This window comes from Lynx rufus, unplaced genomic scaffold (genome assembly GCF_022079265.1).
Source record: "Lynx rufus isolate CCGP_SWC_20201006 ecotype Redwood Valley unplaced genomic scaffold, mLynRuf1.p SCAF_4, whole genome shotgun sequence".
In the NCBI taxonomy this organism is placed as follows: Eukaryota; Metazoa; Chordata; class Mammalia; order Carnivora; family Felidae; genus Lynx; species Lynx rufus.
The window spans coordinates 9,513,451-9,529,582 of record NW_025814856.1 but is presented as its reverse complement, the minus strand read 5'-3'; the positions used below and the strand labels follow the sequence as shown (position 1 = coordinate 9,529,582).

General features: G+C 52.0%; 1 protein-coding gene across 2 annotated transcripts; it reads right to left on the bottom strand.

Moving 5' to 3' along the window:
- Positions 1-4,261: 4,261 nt before the first annotated feature.
- CLEC17A (C-type lectin domain containing 17A) lies at positions 4,262-15,483 on the bottom strand. Of its 2 annotated transcripts, XM_047095096.1 has the most exons (12): positions 15,372-15,483; positions 15,148-15,225; positions 13,783-13,815; positions 13,636-13,686; positions 13,511-13,552; positions 13,310-13,351; positions 12,375-12,515; positions 12,227-12,289; positions 10,354-10,449; positions 9,991-10,142; positions 8,239-8,348; positions 4,262-5,580 (listed from the first exon to the last, which is right to left on the bottom strand). In XM_047095096.1, the coding sequence occupies exons 1-12, from the start codon at positions 15,403-15,405 to the stop codon at positions 5,448-5,450; spliced, it is 975 nt and encodes a 324-aa protein (XP_046951052.1). In that variant the 5' UTR covers positions 15,406-15,483; the 3' UTR covers positions 4,262-5,447. The 2 variants fall into 2 exon arrangements, with proteins under 2 accessions (XP_046951052.1, XP_046951053.1); XM_047095097.1 differs by lacking the exon at positions 8,239-8,348 and having other exon boundaries at positions 5,448-5,580.
- Between the last annotated feature and the right edge of the window lie 649 nt (positions 15,484-16,132).

Genomic DNA, 16,132 nt, shown 5'->3' with positions numbered 1-16,132 from the left:
TTTGCTTATCCCCTCCGGCCTCTCTGGGGACTTTTCTCCACTGATATCTCCTCTCTCTGTCTTGAGTCTCCCACCTCTCCGACCTCCTGTCTCCTGGTTCTTCCCCCAGCGGTATTTAAATGTACTAAAGGGGCCGCTGGGTGGTTCAGTCGGTTAAAGCATCCAACTGTTGGTTTCAGCTCAGGTCATGATTGCGCAGTTGAGGAGTTTGCGCCCCACATCGGGCTCTGTGCTGACGGTGTGGAATCTGCTTGGGATTCTCTCTCTCTCCCTCTTTCTCTCTGCACCCCCCCCCACTCTCTCTTTCTCAAAATAAATAAATAAGCTTTAATAAAGAAAGAAACTAAAAAGAGGTTAGCAAACTTTTTCTGCCAATGGCCAAATAAATATTTTAGACTTTTCAGGATCTGTGTGTGTGTGTGTGTGTGTGTGTGTGTGTTTATTAGAAATATAAAAACCATTTCTAACTCACTGGCCATACAAAAACAGGCTGCACTCAGGATTTGACAGCCCCCCCCCACCAAGCTATAATTTGCTGGCCCTTGTGCTAAAGGAAGAGAAATGGTAGAATCTAGGAAAATGGCCACTTGTACATTTCTCAACTCCTCTCCATCTCCTACACTAATGTATCTGCTTCTTTAAACCCAGAGTCTGCTGGGACCAATGGCATCTGGGTAGAGATGAGGGTGGTGTCTCTAGGGGAATCCCCAAAGGGAAATCTGGGGGTGAAATGTCTCCCCCATGCACCAGGTGGAGAGTCCCAAGATAAGCTGAAGAACACTCCAGGCTGAAGATCAGACACTGCCCATCCCAGGAAGAGTCTGGCCCACAGGGGTCCAGGGATAGGCCCGCATCACTCCCATGTGTGTGTGTCTGTGTGTGTGTATGCGTGTGTGTGTGAGATCCCTCTGGCCCCCAAGAACGCCAAGAGGAGCCCTGCTCCTGAATCTAGGAGGAAGCAGAGACCAGGGAACAAGGAGGTGTCTCTGCTTACCTGCCTGGTGTGCACATGCACCTCTTGGGGCGAAGAATCCACCTCCTCCCATCGCTTGGGAAACTGCCCCAACCCCTGCTTAGAGTTCTCAGCCCCCAGGTCTGAGCCCCAAGAAGAAATGACAACACTGACAGGTCCTGGCAGCTGCAAAGAGGATGGTCCGATGTAACTGACGCCCTCCCAACAGACCTGCTGGAGTAGACGGACAACTTAACACGAGAATAATTCCAATAAGAACTGAACACAATCAAATAAGAATGTAAGGAGATTCGCGTACAGAACCAAAATGCCCTTTGGAACTAAATAAAAATGGGATAAATAAACAAGAGACTTTTCTGGATCAACGAGAGAAGAGTACGGTCACTGTCAAGAGCCAAATTAGTGGCTTCGAAGAACACGTGGAAGAAATATCTCAAAGCACAGATCAAAATGCCAATTGATGAAAATTGCGAAGGAGAAGAATTAGCCTGAGATGCCCAGGAGATCTGACATGGGAATGATAGGGGGTTTTGGAAGAGTAAGGGGGAGGCATTCAGGTCCATTCGATGTAATTAAAAAAAAAAATCCTCTCTGCTGCATTAACTTCTCTCTCTCTCCCTTTCTCTCTCTCCACCCAACATTCTAGAAAAGTTGTTTATGCTCTGTTATCCCCACTTCCTGCCGCCCCCTCACTGCTCAACCACTGCAGTCTGATTTCTGCCTCCAACACACCCAAGAACGGCTCAATGTCCCAAATGCTTCCTCTGTGCTAAAGCATGGAGACTTCCCAATCTTTTCTAACTTGACCTTTGGGTCACCCTTAATTGCACAGGTCTTCTTTTCTTTTTCTTTTTCATAATCAAGTATCTCAATTTCGTCCAGCTTTATTGAGGTATAATTAACACATAAAAATTGTCCATGATGGTTTGATCTACATAAATTGTCCATGATGGTTTGATCTACGTAAATTGTCCATGATGGTTTGATCTACATAAATTGTCCATGATGGTTTGATCTACGTAAATTGTCCATGATGGTTTGATCTACATATGCATTGTCCCCTTTGCTTCTTAAGCTCTGTCTTCTTGGCTTCTCTGGCACGATCGTCCTATAAGAGTGGTCAACTCATCCCAGTTTGCCCAGTACTTTCCCTGCTTTAGCACTGAGCATCCCACATCCCAGAAACCCCCCCAGCCCAGGCAAGCCAGAACCACGCCACAGGCTTGTCTTCTCCTGTCCCAGAGTGTCTCGATTTGGATTCCCCCAAGAGCAAACTCTGAGACAAGGATTCAAGCATAAGTACTTTATTTTGGAGGTGATCCCAGGAAACACCAGCAGGAATGTGAAGACGGGAGTCAGAGAAAGAAAGGCAGCCAGTCCAAGCTGTGTTCAAAGATGTGTTATCGAGTCTCTGTAAATAAATAAACTTAAAATTTTTTTAATTAAAACAAAAATAAATGTGTCCACAAGCATTATTTTCTTCCTCAGCTCTAGGTAATAATAACTCCATCTTTCCTGTTCCTTTAGTTTTTTTTTTTTTTCAACGTTTATTTATTTTTGGGACAGAGAGAGACAGAGCATGAACGGGGGAGGGGCAGAGAGAGAGGGAGACACAGAATCAGAAACAGGCTCCAGGCTCCGAGCCATCAGCCCAGAGCCTGACGCGGGGCTCGAACTCACGGACCGCGAGATCGTGACCTGGCTGAAGTCGGACGCTTAACCGACTGCGCCACCCAGGCGCCCCTTTCCTGTTCCTTTAGTTGAAAATTTTGGAGTAATTCTTTTCTCTTTCTCTCACACCCCACATTCACTCCATCAGCAAATCCCATTACTTTTCTCTTCAGAATAGATTAATTTTCTTCCTACCCTTCCTCTCACCCGCATTTTCATCATAGCCCCAGGAGAGCCGCACAGGTTATTATCAGCAGACCCAGAACTCAATTCCTAGTGTCCTGCCTCAGCCCAGGATGTCTGTTCCATCACACCACACTGTTCCCTTCCCATGACTGCCAGCTGAGACAAGAGCTACAAGGTTGGGGTCTCAGGGATAATTCGAGTTTACAGACAGTCCCTTGAAAGGTGGCAGGTGCTGCAGAAAGAGATCAACCATTGGAGGCACAGACTGAGTCCAAATATGAGCTGTGCCACTAGATGACAATGGACAAGCCTCAGTTTCCCCAGCTATAAAATGGGGCTGGTAGTTGTTCCAACTTCACAGAGTCGTTGTGTCTGTCTAGCACACAGTACATGCTTGATAAACGGAGACTTGTCTTATTTTTATGCACCAAAAATGCCCAGCCTTTGCTCCCTTACGCCCAAAGTGGTAAAGGGGACCTCCTTCACACTTATCTCTCTACCTAAAACTAGACAATCATGAGAGATGTGGGAGGGAGATAGGTTTGAGCCAGCCCCACTGTGGAACACCCCAGCATGACCCAAAGATGTGACCACAGCCCCTGCTTCTCCATTTTTCAACACATTGCAGGAGGCTCACATTTCCTCTTCTGAGATGCAGGAACTTCCCCTGACCCCAGATAAACAGTCACTTGGACCAACGGCCCCCTGGGGTTGGATACCCACCCACGCTATAGTCTATGGGCTGTATGGGGGGCTGGTTTCAGTCCTGGTGAGTTGGGGACAGGTGTAGACGGGGGAGGAGACAAGGAGAGAGGGGGGCTGGAAGGGAAGTGAACACTAACCTCCCCCACTGCCCCTCTGCCCAGAGCCTCCTTGCCTCGATCCCCTGCTGTCAGTCAACACAAGGATTCAGCTACTCACCAAGGGTAGTTGTTGATCAAGCAATTGATCAGTTTGGAGAATGCCCACAACCCTTTGGATACAATTGAGGGATTGTCCAAAGGGTCTGCCCTGTTGCGTTGTGTTCAGCTGTGGGTAGTACCAGCCTCCCCTCGAGGGTGTTTCTGATGGTCAGAACCACTGGGCGGAGCACCGGTCCATTAGAGGGTATTGCAGGCTGTCCTGCTCTCCCCCAGAATTCACGTGTTCAAGTGCCAACCCCCAGGACGTCGGAATGTGACTGTATTTGAAGAGGTAATTTATGAAAACGAAGTCATTGCAAGGGGCCCTGATCCAATATGACCTATGTCTCCATAAGAAGAAGAGATTAGGACACAGATACGCACAAGGACAAGTCCATGTGGAGACACGGGGAGCTGAGAGCCAGATACAACTCAAGGAGAGACACCTCCCCAGAAACCAACGACATCGACCCGCCAGTCTTAGACTTCAGCCTCCAGAACGAGGAGGCAGTAAACTTCTCGCAAATAAGCCAGTCTATGGTGCTTTATTGTGGAACACGCCCTCCCCCACAGCAGACCGTCACCTTGGGCAAGGGCCACACATCGAACTGACATTTTGAGAAGCTCTCACACGGCAAGAGCTAACAGTCCAGGAAGGTCCACGGCAAGTAAAAGTGAATCATTCATCGAAGATCTTTGCAAACCACCAACAGCCTAAAGGCAGGTGCAGGCATAGGTAGCCACCGCCGCTGTCCTGGGAATCTGACCACACATTGGGGGAGGGGGCGGGCTTGCCTCTCAGGTGGTCTGCCTTTCTGGAAGCTTCACAGGCCAGGTCTTGGCAGAGGCCTGATTCTGCCCCCTAGGTCAGGCAAACCTCACCTGGGACATTGAGAAAGTTGCTTTGTCAAGGACAATTTTTCCCCACCTGCTTTCCCAGAAGCTGTTCCACATCAGGTAGGCAGTAAGGGAGCCCTGGGCCAGCACCCCAGGGTTCAGAAGAGCCAGGGAGTTTTCCGCTCCAGCTCAGTCATTATCAGACCCGGAGCCCCCCGCGGCCAGGATTGCTTCCGCGGAGCCGGGAGCAAGGACTTGGTGAGTTTCCTCCAGCCCCCAGAGCTGGGAGACAATGTCTAAGACCTGGTCTCCTGCCAGCTCGCCACCTGCTACAGACTGAATTGTGTGTCCCCCGCCCAATTCGTATCTTAAACCCTAACCCTCAATGTGATGGTTCAAGGCGATAAGGGCCTTTGGGAGGCGATCAGGTCATAAGGGTGGAACTCTTTGTTCCTTATAACAGGAACCCCAGAGAGTTCTCCCCCCTTGCAGCATAACAGAACACAGCAAGATGGCCCTCTGCGAATCAGAAAGTGGGCCCTCACCAAGCACTGCACTTTCACCTTGGACTTCCCGGCTTCCAGAAATTCAACAAGTAAATCTCTATTGCCTGTAAGCCATCCAGTTTCCAGTATTCTGGTACAGCGGCCTGAATAGACTAGGACATCATCCAATTGCACAAGCCCTCTAGTCGCCAGAGAATTGCTCTCACTTGCACCCAAGGGGACTGGCTCCATCCAAGCTGCTGGTTCCGTCGTAGGTCCATCCGTGTTGGTTCACAGACTGGCAGAGTCTTCCGTGGAAGGGCGGGAGGCTCTCATCCCCAAGAGCCGAGGGGCACTCGAGTAGGGACCCCCCCCCACCCTCAGCCGTGGGGTTCAACAGGAACATTTCCGCTCACAAATCCAGTAGGTCGTTTTGTCACAAGAGAGGTCATTCCAGGTGCCACCTTTGTTCATGCTGGCACAGTCCTCATCGTTGATGTTGTTGGGCTCCTCTGGGTCCCAAAAGCTGCAGAGAGGAAAAGCAGGCATTGGGGAGGGCACAGGGGATTTTTTTCAGGGCACTCTATGCGATACTGCGACGGTGGATACGTGACAACATACACGCGTCAAAACCCACAGAATGCACAACACTTGGAGCGAAGCCTAATGGGAACCGAGGACTTCAACTCATCATAATGTATCCATATTGGTTCATCGTCTGTAACAAACGTGCCACCCCAAAAATGCAAGATGGTAATGACAGAGGAAACTGTGTACCTTCTGCTCAATTGTTTGGCAAAAAAGAAAGCCTGTTAATTAAAGAAAGAATATCAGGGAGTCGGGGGGAGGGGGGAGGAAAGGCCCTCACGGTTCAAGGCTCTTTCTTGCATCCTAGCCATTTCTTCAGCTTTCCAGAATTACCTGAAGCCACCACGTTGTCCCCTTCACCCCCACCTTGTCTGTCTTAATTCAGCCCCGCCTCCCCGTTCACCAGGACGGTCTCCTGCTCCTGAGTCCGTTTCCTTCATCTGGTCAGTTTCTGCCTCTTACAAAGAACGCTTCTTGGAATCCTTCCAACCTCCCAGGCATTGTAGTATCTCAAGTCTCTTCCATTAAGGCAGAGCTGGATTTGGCAATTCGGTGCATGGGATTTACTAAGGGACGCTCTCAGGAGAGGAGTGCGAGAAGCAGAATGGTGCGGGGGGGAGACCTTGAGCCCCGATGTGGGTTCAGCCTGGTCTTGCCTCAGCCTAATCCAAGAGGGAGCTCTGGAGTGTGAACAGCACCACAGAGTTCTCTCGACTTGTGACACAGGGTCCCGGCTTCTCTTAGCCACTCGTTGGCTGTGGGCTGAAGTAACCTCCTAGGGGAGCTGGCCTCCATTCAGCTGAGGACAACTCTCTAGAGAAAGCACATCCGTGAGCCTTTAGCAGTCAGTTCCCTCTGCCGGGGGAGAGCTGCACCAGCCCCATGAGGGGGTCTCAGCTGGGCCCTCACAGCACCCCACTATGCCATGTCTTTGCTATTTATAGAGCGGTGCCCTCCTCCAGGAGTCTTTAACAAAAAATGAGAACCCCTGTCAGGACACTAATATGTCTAATATATAAAGAGCTCTTAGAAATAAAGAAGAAGGGGCACCTGGGTGGCTCAGTCGGTTAGGCTTCCGACTTCGGCTCAGGTCATGATCTCACAGTTCATGGGTTCGAGCCCTGCATCGGACTCTGTGGGCTCTCTGCTGACAGCCTGGAGCCTGGAGCCTGCTTTAAATTCTATGTCTCCCTCTCTCTCTGTCCCTCCCCTGCTCATGCTCTCTCAAAAATAAACATCTAAAGGAAGAAAGAAAGAAAGAGAAAGAAAGGAAGAAGGAAAGAAAGACGAAAAAAATTAAAATCCCAGTGTAAAAATATACCAGTGATATAATAAACACTTCACAGAAAAGTTAATACCTGTGTCTATTAAACATATGAGAAGATACCCAGGAGCACCTGGGGGGCCCAGTCGGTGAAGCGTCCAACTCGATTTCAGCTCAGGTCATGATCCAATGGCTTGTGGGTCCGAGCCCCACATCGAGCTCTGCACTGGCAGCACGAGCCTACTTGGGATTCTCTCTCTCTCCCTCTCTCTGCCCCGCCCCTGCTCCCCTGCTCACGCTCTCTCTCAAAATAAACTTTAAAAAACATACAAATAACAAAAAAATAACATATCCAACTCCAGTCATTATAAGAGAATGCAAGTTAATACTAAATTGGGATTCCATTTCATCTACAATTAAACCAACAAAATTACAAAAGTTTGATGAACTCTTAATGAAGAAAAGTATCGTCGAGCCAGCGAAAGCATAAACTGGTATAACCACTATGAGGGACAATCGGTGAATATTTGTTTAAAATACAAATACACACACTCCTTGAGAAAGTAAGTGTAAAGGCTGAGAATATAGGCTTTAAAGCTAGACTGGCTGGCACGGGCCACCTGCCAGCTCTCCAACCTTAGGTGGTTGCTCAACCTCTCTGTGCCTCAGTTTCCTCATCTTTAAAGTGGAGATGATAAGAAAAAATTTTTAAAGATGGGAACAATTATACCTTCTTTATAGGATTATTAAAAAGATTAAATCAATGGGTTAATATATGTAGAGTGCAGACAGACAGAGAGCTAGAGATAGAGAGATCCCGCTCATCCAAAAGGATGAAGCTTTTGGAAGCTGCCTCTCCCTCCCACCCTATAACCACTCCTCCTTCCCTCCGCCGCCCCCTCCCCCCGACCACTGGCCTGAGGACCTGACCTTATAGTTGTACTAAAAAGCAAAGATGTTGCAATGGAGAAAAATGTTTCATCTTTTTAAAGGTTTATTCACTTTTCAGAGACAGAGAGAGATAAAGCGTGAGTGGAAAGGGGGCAGAGAGAGAGGGAGACACAGAATCGGAAGCAGGCTCCAGGCTCTGAGCCGTCAGCACAGGGCCCGACACGGGGCTCGAACTCACGGACCGTGAGATCATGACCTGAGCCACCCAGGCTCCCCGCAATGGAGAAAAATTTTAAAGGTACAGGGACCAGATTCCCTGTGAGCAAAAAAGCACCCTTGGGCCTCCTTTATCCAGCCCGGCCTGGGGTTCTAAAGCATCTTCTGGCTTGGACTGCACAAAGACCATGGCGGGCAGAGACCCCAAGGGCCCTCAGTACTTGCCTCAGAGTGACGGGTGACCCATCCAGCCACTTCCAGTCCCCTTCATGGTCCCTGTCACTCAGCCCCAGCCAGTAGATCCGTGGAGAGCCATGAGCCTTGGCCACAAACTTCTGCAAGTACAAACTCCATTCAGCCATCAGCTTAATTACATCAAATGTAAGTGGTCTAAAAACACCCATTAAGAGCCAGAAATCGTCAGACTGAATTTAAAAAACAAGATCCGGGGCGGCCGGGCGGCTCAGTCGGTTGAGCGTCCACCTTCAGCTCAGGACATGATCTCACAATTTGTGAGTTCGAGCCCCGCATTGGGCTCACTGCTGTCAGCCCAGAGCCTGCTTCAGATCCTCTGTCCCTCTCTCTCTCTCTCTCTCTCTCTCTCTCTGCCCCTCCCTCGCTCGCACACTCTCTCTCAAAAATAAAGAACAGTTAAAAAAAAAAAGACCCAACTGTATGTTGTCTACAAGAAATCTGCTTGAAAATAATGACACAGGGGCGCCTGGGTGGCGCAGTCTGTTAAGCGTCTGACTTCAGCCAGGTCACGATCTCGCGGTCCGTGAGTTCGAGCCCCGCGTCGGGCTCTGGGCTGACGGCTCGGAGCCTGGAGCCTGTTTCCGATTCTGTGTCTCCCTCTCTCTCTGCCCCTCCCCCGTTCATGCTCTGTCTCTCTCTGTCCCCAAAATAAATTAAAAAAAAAAAAAAAAAAAACGTTGAAAAAAGAAAATAATGACACAGGTAAAGGATGGAAAAAGACCATGCAGACCCCCGGGCTCAAATCCCGGCTCTGACACTTGCTAGTTGTCCATGGCCACGGGCAAGTCTCTTAAACGTACGGTGCCTCGGTTTCCCCATCTGCAAAGTACAAGCAATGTCTACCGTGTGTAAATGGTTTTTGCACTCTAACCTTCGTAGCACCAAATCATCGCAGGTGCTTACGAAAAGCCAGTTTTCCTTCGCCGGTGAAACTGCTTTCCTACCACCTCAAAGCGCAGCAGGACCCACGCGTCCGTCATCGAGCTACGGGGACGGTTACTTGGGCATCACGTGACCCCTCCTGACTCACACGCTAATTCACAAGGTTGTTGTGAGGACGTTAATGTAAGATGCGAGGTGTTTGGAACACAGCCTGGAGAACGGAAGGAATATAATAGCCGTGACGATATCTCCGGGTTAGAGAGAATGCCGAGACTTGGGATTTGAATCCAAGGAGAGCCTGTCCTCTTAACCTTGTTATTTGAAGCCTTAGCAGCGGGGGCGCCTGGGTGGCTCAGTCGTTTGGGCGGCCGACTACAGCTCAGGTCACGATCTCGAGGTCTGAGGGTTCCAGCCCCGCGTGGGGCTCTGTGCTGACAGCTCAGAGCCTGGAGCCTGCTTCCGGTTCTGTGTCTCCCTCTCTCTCTGCCCCTTCCCTGCTTGCTCTCTGTCTCTCTCTCTCAAAAGTAATAAACAATTTAAAAAAAAGTTTTAGGGGCTAAGAGCATCGAGGCGACTCAGTCGACTAAGCATCTAACTCTTGAATTTGGCTCAGGTCATGGTCTCATGGTTCGTGGGATCAAGCCCCACGTCAGGCTCTGTTCTGACATTGCTTGAGACTCTCTCTGCCCCTCCCCTGCTCTCTCTCTCTCAAAATAAATAAATTAAACATTTTAAAAAAAGAAAAAGTCTTAGTGGCTCAAAAGCACTTCCAATTTCTCTCCATCCAGGAAGGCTATGTGAAACCTGCTGGCTCTTGAGGGCTTGGAGGGGATAGCTCACCTGTTCGGCGAAGCTACTGATGATGACCAAGTGAGAGTAATTCTCCTGGCAGAACTTCCGGGCTTCATCCCATGACTTGGTCCTTGGGGAGAAGTAGTAACACTTGCCCTCAAAGGGGAGCCAGCCCTCAGGGCAGGTGGTCCTGGTACAGTCTAGGGACAGAATAGTATGCTCTCAGCATGGCCCCAGAGCCGGGGTCATGTACACGGTGTGCCATACACAGTTGTGCGGGTTGCGCACTGCTCATCTCCAGGGGGCATCGTTCGGGTTAACTGCACTGAGAATCACCCCCCTGAGGATTTGTGCAACATGCCAGCACAGTCATGTCCCCCATCTCAGGGCAGTTCCCCAAGTCCCACTCACCTAATAAGCCCCGAAGTTCTACCAGGGACTGGTTGGTGTTAGTTCTTATGTGGTCAATATCCTTCTTCAGGCCAGCCAGCCCTGCCGTGCCAGTCACTGTCAGCAAGGATGGGCTGGAAGGTTAGTAACGCAAACGCCCATCTACCCATCCACCCACCGCTGACTGCAAACACCAGAAAGAAGCGAGACCCACGCTCCTCACTGCACCCTCTTTCTAGCGGGTGGTGCTAGAACTCAAAACTGACGTGCTCAGTGCCCAGAGAGAGTCCTAGAGTGGCTCAGAGGAGGGACTGAGCTCTGGGGCTTGGGGAAGAGTGGGGATGGTGGACTTCCTGGAGGAGGTGGGTTTTGCAGGAAGATAGTGACTCAGTATCCGCGAGAGAGAGGGAGGGAGGCTCAGCAGGCCGGGGCCACCTTTACAGAAGCAGACATGTTGGGGCAGGCCGCAGCGGTAGAGGTCAAGGTGAACCTCACAGGAGCCAGAGCTCAAAGTAGGGTGAGGGCCAATGTCCAGGTCCTCGAGTGTTAAGCCTGGAGTTTCGCCTTGGACTCTGGGCAGTGAGACGCCGCCAGTGGGTTTCGAGCAGAAGAGTGGCTTGAATGCAACATGCGACAATTGTTGGGCTTCACCAAACATGGCGAAGGCCGTGCTAGCCCAGGAGATTCTTCTACAACTAAGTATTCCCACTGCTCCCACGTCAGACTTGCCCACTTCCAGCTGGACACCCTTCCGTCTCTCTACCCACTAAAGCTTTTCTACTCCACCCACCTCTCTCCACCCTCATCCAAGCCACCATCACCTCTTACCCGTCCAACTGCCCCGTACTCCTCCCTTTACTTATGACATTGCCTCCTGCCACAGGGCCTTTGCACACACCTGAAGCCCTCCACCCCTCACGTGGTTGTTTCCCTTCCCTCGCTCAGCTACAGCACTCTTTCCCTAGGAAAGCCCTATATGACCTTCCCAAAGGTAAGGTCAAAGATCCCTTATTATATTTTTTTTCATAGAATCAGCATCCTTTGGACAATTCGCTGAAATTTGGGGTTTTATACTCATTTGGGTGATAATTTGGTAAATGCTTCTTAATACCTGTGCTGTCCAACAGAAGTAGAATATAAACCACATACATAATTTTGAATTTTCGAATGGCCCCATTTAAAAAAATTTTTTAATGTTTATTCATTTTTGAGAGAGAAAGAGACAGAGCACTAGCTGAGGAGAGGCAGAGAGAGAGGGAGACACAGAATCCAAAGCAGGCTTCAGGGGGACGCAGGGCTTGCACCCACGAACCGCGAGATCATGACCTGAGCCGAGGTCAGGCACTTCACCGACTGAGCCACCCAGGCGTCCCTAATGGCCCCATTTTTTAAAAGTCAGAAGAAAGCAGACAAAAATAATTTGAGTGTTATTTTTTTTACTTATGCCAATGTATCCAAAATATTTTAATGGGTAACCAGTATTAAAGATTATTATTCTTGATATTGTTGAGATATTTTACATTCTTTTTTTTTTTTTTGGAGCAAGTCTTTGACATTGGTGTGTGTTTTACACTCACAGCCCATCTCCGTTCAGAATGACCACACCGCAAGTGTCCCATTGCCACAGTGTCCAATAGCCTACTTGTCCCATAGCCACAGTGGCTCATGTCCGCCATATTGGACAGTGGCAATCTAGACGCACACATGCACATAAACACACACGCACACACTCTGCAAGGACAGGAACGGTGCCTGATGTGCTCCCTACCCCACCCGTCCCCCGATACCTACACAATTCCCGGCAAAGGCAGGATCGGAAGTGGCCTTGGGGTCGCATTTGAGGGGTCATGTTGGGCGTTCGATATGCATAACATGAAGGGAACAAAGCACTCACCACTTGCTTGCCATGCCGTCTGCTGAAAGGTCAACATTCTCAGCTCTCCCACCACCTCCTGGTCTATGAGGAAGAGTCCATCTTGAGCCCAGGCCCTCCCACGCCCCATGCTCAGCGTCTCCCCAGGCCCCATCCCCTTCCTACTCACACTTGATAAGGGTCACAGCCAGACCAGTGCAGCCCAGGAGCAGTGACACCACCACCAGCAGGCACAGGAACACCACCAGTCTCTCCTCCTGGTAGCACCCAGGACATCTGGACTTCTGACTGAGCTGGGACCCCGGGGTGGCTGGGGGAAGAGAGTGGGGACACAGAGACCAGTGCTGGTGCTTCATAGAGTGAGGAAGAGACACTCGAGCCTCTCTCCAAGAGCGGGGAGACAGAGATCCGTGGTCATGACTGGCTCCCCAGAGGGCGTCGGCGAGAGAGGGTCAGGGGAAGAGAACCCTGAAGGAGCCCAGAAGAGCACATGCTGTGCTTCAGGGCCATCGCTTCCCCAAACGGAGCCCCCTCCCCATCTCCAAATGAAGCCCCACCCCCATCCCATCTCCATTTTCAAATCCAACACCGTCACCGCAACCTAACACGACCACAACATAACCCAGAACACGGGAGAGAACGTGCCGTGTGCCAAAGCATCCTGTCACACCCTTATTACCGGATCCTCACCCTTATCACGTAGATGTCACTATTATTCTCGGTTTGCAAATAAGTACACGGAGGGCTTGGCGAGGTCGTGCATGAGTTGGACCCAGCGCAGCTCCTAACGTTTGCGATGCTTTACCCTATACCCTCCGGCAGCCCCTGCCCAAGCTGCTCCCCCCTTCTGGGAAGCTTATGGACCTTTGCATCAGGGGCAGAGAATGTTTCCCGTCCTTTATGCAAGTAGGAGGCGGGGCCTGAGGAGAATCAGGCAGAGACCCTGGGTCCCTCGAGTCTGGTTTAGACTCAGGGAGGAGGACCTTCGGAAAGGAGACACTTCTCTGCCCCAGGGTCTCCCTCTGGAGCTATAGGTCTGACTCAAGGATACTTGCTACCATGAGAGGGAAGAGAGGGGCACACCCGGGGGGCATGTGGACTTACCAGCTAGGGACGGCTGGAACGGAGGGCATTCGGGATTGCCACCTGGGAGAAAGGGAGAGAAGCGTTTATTCGCAAGTTGCTGCAAGACTCTACATCCCAAGATCAACACCTCCCCCATCCCATCCGATTTGTTCTCTAGGGAACTGGAGGGCTTCCCGGTGTCCCCTCGCAGGCTTCTGACAGGCTCTCCCCACCGCTCACCCAGTGGAGGAGATGTGCAGATGACAGGAGTGAGGTCCGGGCCTGGAAGGGGCCAGAAAGACAGTGGTTATGCAGACAAGGACTCCAGCCAGGTAAAGTGAAAGGTCCCAGCCCCAGATTCTCACCTTTGATCTTTGGGGACTTGCAAGGCAGTGGGGGGTTCTCTGTTTTCTTTCCTGGGGGGGGGGGAGAGGAGGGAGGGAAAGGAATGGTTAGGCCCAGAGCAGCACAAAGGCAGCACTGAGTTTATTGTACCCCCAGCCCCAACTCACCTGCCCTCGGAGGCCTAGGTGGGGCCATCGAGTCTGTAGAAGAGAAGTTCAGAGTTAGAGCCCGTGTGAGGCCCGGAAAAAGATCAGAAGCAGTGATGGAGCCAGGGCCGAGGCTCAGGTGGAGGGTGAGGGACAGGGTTGAGCATGAGAATGGAACTGGGGTTGAGCTAGAGCGACCAGCCGTCCTGGATCGCGGAGGACTTGCCCAGTTTTAAACCTCAAAGTCCCACGTTCCAGGAAATCACTCAGCCCTGGGAAAACCTGGGGCAGTTGTTCGCCCTCAGTTAAAGACACAGCTGAGTCTGGGCTAAGGCTGGGTTGAGGATGGGGTGGGGGGGACGGTGAGGGACACGGGAGCAGGGTCGCGGTGCGGGATGTGGTCCGGATGAAGGGTGGGACTATCACTGCACCAGGGGATGGGGAGGAAACCCCGTTTAGGTCGTGGTTCTGTGGAGGAAAGAGGCACGACTGCGGCTTTGGGAATAAAGCTGGAAATCGGACTGCAGTCGGAAATGGGGAAGGGGCCGACTTCGGGGAAGGGGCCGACTTCGGGGAAGGGGCAGCACCGAAGATGGAATGGGTGGGGTCCGTGTTGGAGGTGGGCTTGAGGATTGTGCAGAGACCAAGTGGGAGCTGGGAGCCGACCCGCCGCAGAGCCCAGGGCCCCTCCTGCCTCATTCGCAGCCCCGGGCACCTCCCGGGTCGGCCTCTCGCTGGACTAAGAAGCCGTGGACGCAGCGCCCCGCCCTACAGGGACCGGCCGGGGTCCAAGGACACCAGCACAGCGCGGTCGACCCTCAGGGGAGCCTCGAAGCCTTCCCTTTCATACCCACTTAGCAGACTCTTCTCGAGACCCGGGCCAGCCACGGAGCCTAAAGGCAAATCCGGTTCCCAGAGTGTGGATGTGAGGAGGCTGGGAGTCGAGGGTCCACGCACTGCTTACAAAGCACCGGCTTTCGTGTCTCAGGACCTGTGCACCCATCAGTTCTCTACCAGGCTCCTCTGCCTAACAAACTCCGGCTCATCCGTTAAGCCCCATCCCAATAGCCCCCCCTCTGACCCCAGTCTCCCCACCACTACAAGCGGAGCCCTCAATTCCCCCTGGAGATTTCCCCCGTTCTCTCGGGCCAATCCTTCGTGGACCTGCTCACCGGGGGCTGTGCCCGGAACCGCCCCTCCCAGTGGACAGGGAGACCTTCCGGGGCAGGGCAGAGGCACAGAGACACCTGTCATCACGGCGTCTGGCCGGGCACACAGGAGGCTGACCGTGCGTCTACAACGCCCAGCTAATGCCCCCTGGCCACTGCTTCCCTCGGGCCACAGGCCACACATTTTCTGCACCCGGCCTCTGAGGAGTCCTCTTACCTGGCTTGGGAGGGAGATCCTTGTAGGGGGGTGCCATGTTCTCGTAATCATCGCCATCCTCCTCCTCCTCTCTGGTCCCTTCCAGACGAGAGGCAAGTGAGAGCCCAGCCCATCCCCTCCTCTGTCCCTCGGCCCCGGTTTCTAGCCGCAGGGTGGGGATGCCGTAATCTGGGTCCCGACCATCCCTGGCTGGCCCCCCAGCTCCAGCCCGGCCAGGGTCATACCTGGCAGGTCCTGACATCCAGAGTTGGTATACATGTGCACGGCCACGGCTAACACGAGAGCCTGAGAAGAGAGGCCCGGATGGTATCTGCCTCTGACACCTCCTGCTCAGGTGCCTGAGGTTTCTCTCAGTTCCCTTTTTCATTAAAATTCAAGCACATGCAAATCCACCTTCGGGGGAACCACCCAAACCCCCCCCACACACGTGCGCGCACACACACGCACACACACACACACACACACAGACGCACACATCCTTCGCCCCAGTTTGGATTCACGCACAGAAGTGGCAACGCCTGCATCTGAGCAGCAAGCCCTGGGTGGAAAAAACGGATAAGCTCCTTCCTTCGTGGAACTTCCCATCAAGACACAACAGACACTGAACTAGGAAATAAATATAGAAATAAGTGGTTCGGTTTTTTATTTTATTTCCAATAGTCACCGAGTATTATTAAAATAAAATCACGTAGGGGCGCCTGGGTGGCTCCGTCGGTCAAGCGTCCGGCTTCGGCTCAGGTCATGATCTCACGGTTCGTGGGTTCGAGCCCCGCGTCGGGCTCTGTGCTGAGCGTGAGGCTGACTTAGGACTCTCTCTCCTGGGGCGCCCGGGTGGCTCAGTTGGTTAAACGTCCGACTTCAGCTCAGGTCATGATCTCACGGTTCGTGAGTTCAAACCCCACATCGGGCTCTCTGCTGACAGCTCAGAGCCTGGAGCCTGCTTCGGATTCTGTGTCTCCCTCTCTCTCTGCCCCCGCCTCCCGCT

Excerpts from the sequence above, each read along its gene's own strand:
- CLEC17A (XM_047095096.1), bottom strand. The coding sequence starts at position 15,405 with ATGTATACCAACTCTGGATGTCAGGACCTGCCAG. Across the intron at positions 13,553-13,635 it reads CAAGTCCCCAAAGATCAAAG|GCCCGGACCTCACTCCTGTC; the intron begins GTGAGAATCTGG and ends GGCCCCTTCCAG. Across the intron at positions 12,290-12,374 it reads GGCTGTGACCCTTATCAAGT|ACCAGGAGGTGGTGGGAGAG; the intron begins GTGAGTAGGAAG and ends TCTTCCTCATAG.